We start from the raw sequence: 13,972 nt of genomic DNA, 5'->3' as shown, positions 1-13,972 counted from the left end.
GAAGTAGGCCTTTAAGCTAATGGGCTGCTCGCTCATATCTTAACATATCTTACTTTCAAAAGCATGTTTTCTATAACAATGTCAAACTATTTATTTAATACATCACTAGTACAACACGGGGAAAAAAGTCAGGTACAGTTTTCCTAATCATAGCCTTCAGATTGTGCAAACACCAGTGTTAATTTCATTGACTAAGACTATGACGAAAGATATTCGTCAATGAACCTTTTTCACGGACGTAAACTAAATAAAAACTAAATAAAAAGGCAGATATGATGACGAAGACTGAGACGAATATAACTGACACTATAGTCTACGAATAGGAACGAGACAAAACTGTTAGGGCGGGACGAATGGAGAAGAGATCCAATCAGAACTACTCTTTTTGTGGGACAAGTTGGGAAGAAATCCAGTCAGTGCAAAGCAGCGAATGCAACCCTGTGTGGGTGAAAATCAACGGGAGACCGCGCCAGTGTGAGCGGGTGGATTGAGCCGCTGTGCAGAAACACTCTGCGGTTTGATGGACAAAAATGATAGTCAGGGATATCCTGCCCGTTAACGTTGTCTAGGGGAACGGCTAAGTTCCGCGTTATGTTTGTAGTAGGCTATGTTTCGAGCTTGAGCCATGTCCCCAAACTGACTGCAAAACTATATAGGAAATGAACTGTGAAATTGCCGCCTCCCTCAGTTAGTTTCTGTTTTCACCCGAGTAAGTTACAATCAACTCCGACGCATGGACAGCGTTCAATTAAAACCTCTCATTTTATTATCAAAAAGGCTTTGATGCAAAATAAGTCCGAACACACACAGCGGCAGCAGGGTTGCTTAAAGGAAAGCGCAGTTGCTCAGTTTTATCAGCACCTCAACTGCGTGCTGCTGCTGCCCAGGGGCGGCCTTAACGATCTCGGGGCCCGTTTCAAGACTTTTTTAAAATATTTTCTTTATTTTCTTCTTCACTTTAGATTTGTGTCTGTATTGCATATTCAAAACTTAATACCATTCAATGAAGAAAGAAACACTTAGTCGACTAAGTCCGCTGTACATTTAGTCAACTAAAATCATCTTATATTTAGTTGAATAAGACTAGACTAAGACTAAAATATTTCAGATGACTAGAATAGGACTAAGACTAAATGGTGTGATATTCAAAAGACTAAGACTAAGACTAAATCAGAATTTGCTGCCAAAATTAACACTGGCAAACACAGCTCTTTTTGTCAAACAAGAAAATACAAAATGAACATTTTGGCTTTGCCACAAACAAAGACGGCTTGATGACACACGTTTGAATTTATGCAGTAGGATTTTCCAAAGCTTAAACAAAACGTTTAAACGTTTCACTGTTATCCTTCAAATGCAGTAACAGCAATACAACTACATAAAGTGGAGGAGGAGGAAGAGACGGATGTGAAATGGGGCAGAGAGGGGAGTGACATGCAGAGAATGACCGCGGGCGGGAATCGAACCCGGGTCTGCTGCTGGGCCTGGCCCGGGGGGGGGACGCCCCCAACTGAGCTAAGGGCGCCCCGTGTTTTACAGTATTCTAACACTACCTGGTACTAGAGCTTGTCTGCTTCTTTAAAGTCAAAACTTCTCCACCAATTTAAAAATCTGCAGAAAGATACTAGGCCAACCACTTACAAAATCAATCATCATACCTTAGAAACATGGTAAAGATGGCCAACAACATTTCTTCTGACCCACACCACGTTCTGAACACAGAGAACAATGTGTTAGCCTCAAACCGGAGATATAGGGTTCCACAATTTTAATGAGGTTTAATTTAATTCTTCAACTTAATACAGCGCTTAATCCCAGATAGAATGCACTCTAATGGGCCTTAAATGTTGTCTTCTGTTGGTGAATGTATGGAGGCTATTTTTGAGTTCTGTCTTGATGACAAATTTCAGACTTTCTCTGTCAACAAAATTGTATTGTATAGTTAAAATCCAAGAGGCTGGGCAAAGGGAAAGAGGCTAAGAGGAGAGGTGAATTGGAAGGAGCAGAACGGGAGTTAGTTGACACTTGAGTGCACCACTTTCTCCTGGTTTCTCCAGGGGAAGAGACCACCAGCGATTTGGTAGAGGAGAGGTTGTTTGAGGGTTGTGTAGGCTGTGTGAAATAGTCGAGAGGCGACTTCAAGGCTAAAAAAAAAAAAAGAGAAAGTGAGATTACGGTAGAACAGAGATAATGCTTTTCAGACCTGTGTGAAGAGTTGGCCGGTTGCACTGCGCTTGAATGGCATGGGAGCGAGGACGGGGGAAGGTTAAGATGGAGGGAAAACCGAGGGACGAGGGAAGAGATTAGGGGAGGAAAAAAAGATGTCACTCAACTCTCCTGAGCCTGTCCCTCCACTGCATGCTGACAAGGCCACGGATGGGGACGGAGACATAGCTTGTTCCTCTGCCAGCAGGTGGAGGTTGTTGCTATCTGTACACACAGCTGTATGGACGGAGGGATGGCCCTAATCAGCTTGTGTTCTAACAGCTCTGTCCATTGGGAAGTGGCTCTATGCACTCCTGTAACACTACAACTTGGTGCACATGCAGAAGTGAAGTGCAGAGTGAATCGCAGGAGGGAGGGGGGGGGGGGGGGGGGGATTGATTGGTGGTTTGGTGGAGGTGCTGAGAAATTCACTGGCATCAAAGTCAACAGAGACAATCCTTTCTGTGATAACTTACTTGCAGGAACTGTGAGGAAAAAAGAGCACTGTGCGACCACACCATGGACTTTTTTTGGTTGTATCAAAACAAAGTCCATGTCGGTGGGGTTCTTCTCTGTGCATCTTCCAGCAGTGTGCAGCCGAAACAAGTGCATACAGAAAGAGAGAAAACGGAAGGAGAGCAAACTTAGACAGAAGAAAGGGATGCACACTGATTAGCAGCCTTTAATTAATAGTGCAATCAGGCTCAATCATTCAGCACCAATTAAGGTGAGACACTGCAGGTGTATAGGGAACGTTTTAAATTTATGGAGTGTCATGAAACATAAAAAAAAAATGTATTACAATTTTTTCAGTAATGCCCCTTATTTTGGCAGATTTTATTACATTTTAATGGATTGGCTGACAGTGGTGACAAAAAGTGTCCCACCACTTTGAAACCATATAAAACAGGAATGTGTTGAAGAAAAACAGTTTTTATTGATATGAGAGATTATTTAGTGTTACTTATGTTGAAAAAAGCACTTTTTAATCATTAAAGTACATTTTTAATAGATTTTATTGCATATGAAAGATTGTAACCTTCTCTGAGGACACACTGTTTTGGACGTCGTGAGAAGATAAAAAGTGTCATATATTTGACATAATAATGCTAAAATTTAATTTAACGGGATAATTGTGCTCCAGACATTTTATTCCCTAATAAAATCTACAATTTTAAATATATACATTTTTAAAGATAACAGCAGTTACATATGGAAGACGGCCTTTTGTCCCGGTTCTCAAGAATCACTGATATTTGAAAACTAAAAAGCTAGATGTTGGATAGAGCTTGAGTTAAAAATTGTATTTCATTTTCTACAACATATTACTGTCCAAGGTTTTTACACAACAGATTTTGGAATGTCCCCAATGTTTTTAAAGAGGACCTATTATACTACTTTTCTGGTCTTAATTTCTTGTTTTACGCTGCTATAGAGCAACCTGACACGAATCACATCACAAAAAACTATGTAGATTTTCGGGAAGCTCTTTCTCTTATTTTGGCGATCCAGCACGTCCTGTCAACACTTGAGTGTGTGTGCTTCGGCAATCTCCGCTCCCTCCGCCTGTGCATCGGCCATCTCCGCTACCCCCCCCCCCCCCCCCTCCTGCAAACCCCACTCCGTTGTGATTGGTTACCTTCCTTCCGGAACACTTTCAGTGGCGGGAAGCGCGAGCATGGACCTATAAGGGCGCGAGGCAGACGCGAGGCAGACGCGAACAGGGAAGTGACAGCATTACCATACATGGAAACATCCGCGTGGTGACTTCACAAAGTTACATGCGACGTCACAAAGTTACAAAGGGTAGACCGCTTTGAACACGTGACTTCTCGACTGGCTAGAATAGTGTTTAGTGCTCTGCACAGACACTCCAGACGGTCAGCAGGGAATACGTCGAAATGCATGTAAGTCATTATTTGATAATTTAGTATGGTTAAGCATGACTATGAATCATCATAACAACGTTTATAGGTCATAAAAGTCAAAAAGCATCATAGGTCCTCTTTAAGAATAAAATAAATCATGAATCGGGTTCGGACAGATGTCACTTTTCTTTGGTAAAATCAGCGTTATTTATCACAAAGAGAGAATTGACAGTTTGAAATGTCAGCCAAAAGTCAGTCACGTATACTGTATAACCACAGCTTCATGAATGAGATTGTAGCTTAAATGTTTAGAATATTAATTTGATTTGATTGACTCAAGTTTGAGCATATGCCTTGTAATGCCTAACGCCTTTGCTCTTCTGTTTCCTACACACAGAGACAGCATCATCATCAGCATAACCAACTGTGCCACCAGCGTCTACGCCGGCTTTGTCATCTTCTCCATCCTGGGCTTCATGGCTCACAACCTGAACGTCCCCGTGTCGGAGGTGGCCGACCACGGCCCGGGCCTGGCCTTTGTGGCTTACCCAGAAGCCCTCACTCTGCTCCCCATCTCACCGCTGTGGTCGCTGCTCTTCTTCTTCATGCTCATCCTTCTGGGACTGGGGACTCAGGTGAGGCTGGTGGGGAGACTCAGAATCTGATCCTGGAGCAGTTTGGCCTGCACTGTTCTCTATTAGGGGACATGTTCCATGATGGGGTGATTTAAAAGGTGCAGTCAGTGATTCTGGAGAACTCTTGTTGTCAAAACCACTTTTTGTCAAAATCAGTGAATATCTCCTCGCGATTTGCTACCTGTCCGTACTGTGTGTGCGCAGGAAAAAAGTTAATACACAGCCTAGGCTCTGTAAACAGGCATGTTGTTAGCTATGGTGGGCCTCCTTTGTTTAAAAAGGCCTGCCAGTTTACAGAGCCTAGGCTGTGTATTAACACCAGTTTTTTTTCTGCGCACAAACAGTATGTAAAGGTAGCGGATCGTGAGGAAATATTTACTGATATTGACTGTCTCCAATCATCTGTTGAATGTGTTTGTCAGCGATTTCGCAGAATGCTTGTTATCAAAATAACTTTTTGTCACAGTTTACGATATGCTACCTGTCCATCCTGTGTGTCATTACACCTTTAAGATTCTTCTAGAACTGTGGTTCATCTGTTCTCATTGGGCGGCTGTGGCGAAGTGGGTAGGGGCGGTCGACCCTCAACTCCAGGGTCGGTGGTTCGATCCCCCATCCCCCCGCCACATGTCGAAGTGTCCCTGAGCAAGACACTGAACCCTAACTGCCCCCGATAGTTAGCCTGCTATCGGTGTGTGTGTGTGTGTGTGTGTGCGTGTGAATGTATAAATAACATGTTAAAAAATAAGAAGACTCACTGAACTGAATCCATAAACCCTTTTCATCCCCGTCCTTGTAGTTCTGTCTGCTGGAGACCCTGGTGACGGCCATCGTGGATGAGATCGGTACAGACTGGATCATAAGGAACAAGACTGTGGTCACACTGTCGGTGGCCATAGTTGGATTCTTAGCGGGAGTGCCGCTGACGACACAGGTAATGACCAAACACACGTGCCTGATCATGTCTTTTTGAATTTGACTGTCGCTTTATCTCGTGGAGATGTGGTTTGACGCTTCTTTTTTTTCATGCGCAGGCTGGAATCTATTGGCTGCTTCTGATGGACAACTATGCTGCTAGTTTCTCGTTGGTCATCATCTCTTGCATCATGTGCATCTGTGTTATGTATGTTTACGGTAAGGAGATCATTTAGAGTATTTTAAACTGTATAAACTGTATATATGTGCAAATTACACATTACCGTTACTCTGAAAGCACATTCACTGTATGGCTTGCAAATGTTGTGTTCCTTTGTGGTTTGGTGTTCTACCTTTGTCCGAATGTAGAGTAGACATAATGATTCCACAGAGAAAGATCTCCAGGTAATAGAGTCTGAAAGTCACCTCAATATCATCGTTGAATGTCAGTCTGTCCGAGTCGAGCTGGAATGAAATTACAGCTGTAGACCCGTGCACGGGAGAAGTACGGTCATTGAAAGAGAGCAGAAACTCTTCTTGGTACTTGAGTTTTGCAATTATTCCTTTTTTTTTTTTACAATCATTATTTTTCTAGCATATTTGACTCAAAATAATTTGAGCTTCCTTGAAAACCCACCACTATACACCAACATTAAAACAATCACAATAAGGATGGCGTGCTGAATAGGCCAGTGCACAATGCTGCCTCTGAGGCCTGTTTTCAGTGTGTGCTGCAAGACCAGAAAACTATTTTTACTACTTTTTTCTTCCCTTTCCTTGCATGAGCTGCACAGCTGTACCGCCTATGGGCTGGAGTAATCGCTTATTTTGGTTCCCTTCCCAACTTTTGACTGTAAACGCAAATTATTGTGTGCGGTGCCATACCAAACCAAACTGCACTGCTCAGTAGATACACAGGCACAGGATAGTCATGGGCACACGTTTTGGCAGTTCACCCATCTTTATACAGGATTCATTCAAACGAATCAAGCTGTCATTACCTAGTGTTTATTTAAAGGCAATAATGTGAATAAGAGGCATTTTTTTCACCTTTGTTATACTACAATTATTGCCTCAGTTTCTCTCAAAATGGGCAAGTTGGTGACAGTCTTATACTGGCGCTAAAAGATAAATGAATGCCAGAGTGGTTCCTTAATGGTATTCATTACGAGGGTTAAGGGTTAGCAAATGGGGATACACTTTCTGCTGAACCTTCAAAGCAGCAGGATGCTACAGGCTGCAGGCTGATCTACTGACAGTCTTGTGAAGGGGAAGCCCGCCAGTCAGATTAAGTCACCACTAACCCTGAGCCCATGGTGGAAAATAAAACGGTAGTGGAGATAAGTGGGCTGATATTACCTCGACTCAACTCCCAAGTCTGTCAACCAATTTTATTTAATTTTATTTTTTAAATATTCATTAGAATATGTAATTGGGAAACTCCTTTGGTTTATGTATTTGGGCCAAGGTACTAACTCAAGGTTTCCCCAAACTTCATTGCACACAGGAACGTCAGTTTTGCACAAATTTTAATCATTTTTATAATTAGCCAGATAAACTAGTAGAAATAGACAAGGAAACTATAAAGGAAACCGGATACATTCAGTTACAACAGCCACAAAATCAGTCTTGGAATGCTTCAGTTTCACAGACTGACGATATGAAACTACCCTCACTTAATTGTATGTGAATATACTGTATGCGTGTGTGTTGAAAATGTAAAATATTAGCAATCACAAACTTTTCCTTTATAACTTTTATTTTTCATTTTTCTCATTTCAGGTCACAAGAACTACTTTAGAGATGTGGAGATGATGCTTGGCTTCCCTCCTCCTCTCTTCTTCAAAGTCTGCTGGAGATTCGTCTCCCCTGTCATTATCTCTGTAAGTCAACACACACACACACACACACACACACACACACACACACAGACACACACACACACACACACACACACACACACACACACACATACACATATACTGTAGGCACATTCACTGGTCTAGGACCACAGTCAAAATGACTGAACCTGCAATCCAAACGTAACTTCTGTTAAATCCACATGAAACTTTGACGCGGTTAAGATTTGATTGGAGAACACAGTGACCCCAATGACCTGGAGTGTAATCTTCTAATCTTCCTTGTGTTGCTGACACATTGTCGGTGCCTCTGGCCTACATTTGAGCTGCCGTCAACACAAATCTGCTTCGTTACCGTTGGTGTTGTTTTCCAATATAAACCTCAAAGCAAATCTTTCTGAGTGAGAAACGGACACATGCAGCCACTATCAATGGTATTTTCCAAAGCAGGCAGCAGCATTAGCGGCCACTAAGCTGCTGGGCCAAGCAATAAATTGTTGCGGATTAGTGGTCAGATTTCTGGCACTTTTGTTCTCTCTTTCATTTCATTACACAGATCAATGCCCTGCTGTATAGGGTCTTTTGCTGGAACTGTGACTAAACTGTTGGGAAACAACATTATAATTAAAACTAATATGTGTGGTGATGGTGTCTGCAGTGATTCCAACTATACTGAGGTGAAACTTTTTGTACAGCAATTACAATCTTTCGGATATACTTGGATTTTGAAGAAATATTAGTATGTCGTCTGCATAAAGACCGATCGTGTGTTATGCTATTGGTACTGATGCCAGTGATGTTTGCTGTTTTTGGCGTATTGCAGCTGCTAATGGTTTTGCTAATGTTTTTTTTAAACACTCATATAGTTCATCCTGGTCTTCACGGTGATCCAATACAAGCCCATCACCTACAATGACTACGTGTATCCCGGCTGGTCCCTGGGTGTTGGCTTCGCGATGGCTATGTCCTCAGTGGTGTGCATACCCATCTATGCCCTCTACAAGATCTCAAGGTCCCCAGGAGCCACCTTCAGAGAGGTATAACAAACTACCATTCATCATTGATTTACTTATTTAGTTATTTTATCATCTTAAGGTCTATATCAGGGGTGTCCAAACTTTTTTCACTGAGGGCCACATACAGAAAAATCTACGAAGGGCCGGGCCACTTTGCAAAAATAACACATTTATCAGGACATGTAGCTGCTCTGATGTTTAGTTTCATAGTGTCTTCGTAAATTGTAATCCTTCTTCACGGCAACACTTTCCTTGCACATTAAACAGACACATTTCCCCTCTTGTTTATATGCCAATGATACACCCAGTGTTTTCTGCCTTTGCGTCCAATGTCCAGCAGGGTGAAAATAGTATCCAGCTGAGCAAGGGCGTAGCCGACGCGGGGGACACGGGGGACGTGTCCCCCGCACTTTTCGTGTCTGTGCCCTCTGTCCCCCGCACTTTCTACAACCACTTAATTCATTTGTTATATGTCGTAACACATTTTTCCGAACTGTCCTTAAACGCACCATGAGAAGCCGGCATCAGCCTGTAGCTTTCATCAAGTGAAGTATGTTCAGTGTGTGGTGTTAATGTATAACTTGCTAATAGTTGTGCCAAAACGTTCTAATAAACCCTTTTCAGTTGGAGCCAGTGCCAGTGCCTCAACTATCCAATCTGTTGTGTTGTTAGTCTTCCAGTGTTTCCCCCACGCAGCAGCGGCGCGCCACCGCTGCTATATTTTCTCCGCCGCTGCTATTAAAATCCTCCTCCTCCTCATTATTCTACTTTTTTTTTCTTTTTTTTTTTTGGTACGTAGCTCATTTTAGAAACGGGGCAATGCCTAACATAAACGCTGTCCATGCGTCGAAGGTGAATGTAACTTACTCGGCGGAAAACAGAAACTAACGGAGGGGAGCGGCTCACTGTAGAGTCCCTTTAGTCGCGCTGTCAGTTTTCCGTCAGGGCTCTGTGTATCCGGGCTCGAGACATACAAACAGATCGCGGAACATTCACTAACGAAACAGTTAGTGGCTGAGCGAAGAATGTGGACTATTGTAGGCTACTGGTGCAAATTCCACAACTCATTACTTGTGTTAGAGTTTAGTACAATATGTATTCATTTATATTTGGCTGCTCCACCAGTCCAGGCAGGACAGGATAGTTAAGTTTCAGTTTCGTTTTTCATCTCCGTGTCGGACAGCTGTTCGCTCAGCTGATGGGCTCGAGCCTCACGGAGCAGACAGCGGGAGTCAGTCTAAAGTCAGCGATGATCACTCACAAATCAAAAAGCTAAATTATAAAATAAAGCTATCTCTTCCTCCCTCTATCTGTCTGTATAGGGCCTATATTTCTCTCTCCACTGCACACTTAGTCACTACCACTAGTTTTAAGGAAGCAGGAGGATTATACCCTCATTTTGCACTTTATTATTTTTAAATATTAGAAGATTGCAGGCAAGTAAAATACCACCAGCCACTACATTCTCAATGATAGAGACGAATAATTACCTTTTTTTTTAACAGTTTAAATCAAATATTTGAACAATACAGGAGAATAAATATTTGAAAGCAATACAGAATGCATGATATTACTGCATTGTATTGTATTCTATTTTTGTCACCAGGAACCTAAATGTTGTCAATTAGCCTACTTTACATACATTTGGTGCATACAAATTCACCAGAATGCAGGAAATGAAGTGTTGAATGCTCAAAAATGTATGGGGGGACACCCCCAAACCCCCACATTAAAATGTGTCCCAAACCAAGGTTTAATCACAACCTACACCCTTGAAATTCATGAATAGTTTTGTTTTATTTGTATCTATAGGCCTTTGTATAAGGATACTTTGTAATTTTAATCACATTATTTTAAATTAAAGTCTTAGGTCCTGCTTATCAATTGCTCATAATAACCAGTAGGCCTACTTCTGTGTTGGACATTACTGAACCTCTTCCCATTTATAGCACCCAATGTCCCTGTCTAGTTCCATGTCCCCAAAAAATCAAATAAAGGAAAACCACCCCCTGATAGAGGGGTCAGGTGTTTGTCACCTTTTTCACCTCTTATGAGTTTGCAGGTCTGGTTTAGGCATTAAGCAAGAACTGTAAATAAATTGTGCAAATCATTTTCTGCGTTGTGGCATTTTGTGTTTAAATATTCATTTCTATACAAAAATGTCAAAATCTGTAAGTAAAGACACAAAAGGCTAAATTGCAACACCAATAATCCCATCTATCTGAATAGTAATAAGTGCATATTCTCCTCTCAAAGTGCACTAGATCAATGCATTCAAATGTTAAGGGTACAAAAAAAATTTGGCCTGGGACGTTCGGGGACCACGCCACCGCTGCTGAAAAAAATCCTGCGGGAAACACTGTTTCTATCTAATTTACAAATAGCACATGGGAATGTAATCTATAGCTAGAACTTAGCGTAACTGCTAATAAGAACAATGTGTTACTGAACTTTCTATGTTCAGTGTTGTCACTCTGGCTATTTACGCTGCAGATGCCTTACCGGCTTTACATGTCAACTCATACAGAGTTTGGCAGCTCAAACTTTTGATTTTGATCATTTTACTTAAGTCTGTGCAGTACTGTAGCTGGTATTTGGTTATTCAGCGACTGAGGAGAGGCTCAATGAATGCGAGGATGATAAATCACTCAATAGACGTCGGCTTACTCCTAAACAATCTGTCCCCCTCACTTCTGAAATGATGGCTACGCCCCTGCAGCTGAGGTCCCGACCCTCCTAGGGGGGTCCGGGGAGATTTTTTAAAGTTTTTAAAGTGAAATGCATGAATCTGGTGCACTTTGAGAGGGAAATTAATAGGCTAAGGCTGAAGAATTTTGTATGAAAAAAAAATGGAGACACTGTGTCAGATGAATTAGAAGCTATTGGAGAAGGACACATAGATTTTCCATAATAATATTAATTTAAAATAAAATATTATGCAGGGTCCTCTGGGATGGGCTTGTTGCTCTTTTTCTTTTATGGGACATATTTCTCTGTAATATAATGAGTGCATTTAAATTATTTAAAAATTAAAAGCGCCATATTACATTATATTTTTCAAATGTGCCACGGGCCAATCAATCAGTTTTGACACCCCTGCACTAGTGGGTTAACTAAGAAATGCAAAAAAAAAAAAAAAAAAAATTCAAAGGGCCATATTACATTATATTTTTAAAATTGGCCGCGGGCCAATAAAAAGCGGGCCGTAGTTTGGACACCCCTGGTCTATATGATACCATGTATAGTTCCTGTATTGAAAAATGTGTGGTGCTTGTTTCATCAAACAACATGTAGTCTAGCTAAACAAAGATCAACTGAGAATAGAAAGGAATCCCACATGTATGTTTGGCTGTTGAATGAAAAACACATTTGGAAATCAAGTTTTATCCCTCACAAAATAAAAGTTCCCCAATTTATTATTTATTATTAGGGCTCCCAAATTTTGGGTTTAACCCCAGTCAGATTTTAGCACTGCCTCCACCCGTGATAAGCACAGATACCCCTGAATCATTCTGGCAGTCCGAGACAGGCTCTCAAAGGAGCGTTTCAGACAGAGGCTGAAAATAGGAGATTCAGCATTGGCACTGTGAGAAATATAAAGAGTTATTTTGGACACTACACCATGAAAACGGTTTCTTGTCGAAGCCCAAATTACAATTTTGAACCTTAAAAAATAACCTTTACATGTGACCTTTTAAACCAAGATTCAAAAGTAAGAACTAATCAAAAGTTGTTGACCCTTGTCCCTCCTCCTTCCTTTTTTAGCGGTTGAAGAACGCTTGCAAAGCAGATCCAAAGTGGGGCCCGGCCCTGAGAGAGCACCGGACGGGCTGCTACGCCCCCATGGCCTCTGAAGGAGAAACCGTGGAGGCTCGTCCCCTCAAGGAGAAGGAGGAGCTGAAGGAGGAGCTGAAGGAGGAGGAGGAGAAAGAGAGGAAGGATGACATCAGCCTCACCATCCAGGGCAGCAACGGCTCCACCAACACAGCAACACACAACAACCCCAACCCCAGCGCATAGACGGCACCCACCCATCCATCCCACTGCTCTGTCAGCGTAACCAGGGGGGCAAATCATCTCCTCCGTCTCTTCTGTCCCTCTCCTTCCCTTTCTCCCCCCTCCTACTTTCCCACAGTCGTCTGTGGGGGAGATCCCATTCGCTGGAGACCTTTACATATTGTAAGGGCTTATTATATCTATCCTTACCTCTTCTATCTATCTATCTATCTATCTATCTATCTACCCGTGTCTTGTCTCTAGATACAGTTAACGAGGAACAAAACAAAAGGAAAATAAAATAAAAAATTGGGTCATCATCATCATCATCATGTATGTCAGTGGGTGTGCGTGCGTGTGTGTGTGGGCGCGTGTGAGTTGTTCATTTGTTACACATAATTTAATAATGGAGTTTGTTTTTTCCTTTCCTTTTTTTCCTTTTTGTAAAGCTTGTACATGTTATCTTCATGTGCAGTTAGAGGTTACGGTAGATCGTGAAAGCTGCATGTGTTTTTATTGTTTGTGCATGCAGTGACATAAGAGACACACACTGTTCTCCCTTGATTCTGTTAGCTGGTTCTGTTTTTCGGGGGGGCATTGGCAACTTTCTAAGCAGCAGCAGCAGCAGCGGTTTTGACAGCCGGAGACCTGCTTTGACGTGAAAACACAGTGGTGCTGTAATAAAAGAGGAGCGAGGCGAGCTGTGCCTGCACTGGCCGTTTTTCCAATTACATGATGGCGAAAGATTGGGGGGAAAATGGGCTCAATTCGACAGCCAGGGGAAAAAAAGACATGGGTACACTCGACTCGCACTCATACACTCAACTCAATTGTACATTTTACAGCACACAGTGACCTCGACCGTAGTTGATCTCAGCTTATGACTAAGCCTGTTTTGTTTTTTTAATGCTGCTTTTTCTCTCTTTTTTAAAAAAGAAGGAACAAAACAAGTTCTACAGAGCACAAATTGTTTAACAAAAACGCCCCGAGATGGAGACTGACACTTTAGGGGCTGATTTGAATTTTTAATTTGTTATGTGGAGATTTTTCTCCATCTTTCACTTTTGCCACTAAAAAGCTGCTTAAAACCCAACAGAGAAAAAATGTCAGTGAACTTGAACCTGTACTGTTACTCTCTGCCTACGCATTCTCTCTCTCTCTCACACACACACACACACACACGCACGCACACACGCACGCACGCACACACACACACACACAGAGAGAGAGAGCAAGCATCGTTGCCAGTATTTTGACAGAAGAGATCCCAGTTGCCCATTGCTCAGGGTGCGGGAGAAGTTACATTTTGTGGTTTGTTGTTGTTGTTCCTTGCCTGTGGAAACCTTGTTCCGAGGTTGCCTATCAAGATAATATGGACTTGAGACTGCCTAGCTTTGCCCAATATAAAAAAAAAAAAAAAAACATACTCACAAAGCAGGCTGATAAAACGCTTCGCTTCGCCATTTCTCGAGTGAAAT

The 13,972-nt window shown here is 42.0% G+C and overlaps 1 protein-coding gene across 2 annotated transcripts in view; it reads left to right on the top strand.

Annotated features, from left to right (window-relative positions):
- Positions 1-12,518, top strand: part of slc6a9 (solute carrier family 6 member 9) — a gene marked incomplete at both ends in the record, with an annotated part of 59,655 nt that extends 47,137 nt beyond the window's left edge. For both annotated transcript variants that reach the window (XM_080034471.1, XM_080034470.1), the window contains 6 exons: positions 4,471-4,708; positions 5,508-5,642; positions 5,743-5,842; positions 7,406-7,506; positions 8,349-8,519; positions 12,264-12,518. In XM_080034471.1, coding sequence (XP_079890597.1) covers positions 4,471-4,708; positions 5,508-5,642; positions 5,743-5,842; positions 7,406-7,506; positions 8,349-8,519; positions 12,264-12,518 — 1,000 coding nt within the window. The remainder of the gene's footprint in view (positions 1-4,470; positions 4,709-5,507; positions 5,643-5,742; positions 5,843-7,405; positions 7,507-8,348; positions 8,520-12,263) is intronic.
- Between the last annotated feature and the right edge of the window lie 1,454 nt (positions 12,519-13,972).

This window comes from Ammodytes marinus (genome assembly GCF_949987685.1).
Source record: "Ammodytes marinus genome assembly, chromosome: 9".
NCBI lineage: Eukaryota > Metazoa > Chordata > Actinopteri > Uranoscopiformes > Ammodytidae > Ammodytes > Ammodytes marinus.
The sequence above is the reverse complement of the archived record's forward strand: the minus strand, read 5'-3'. Positions and strand labels throughout refer to the sequence as shown.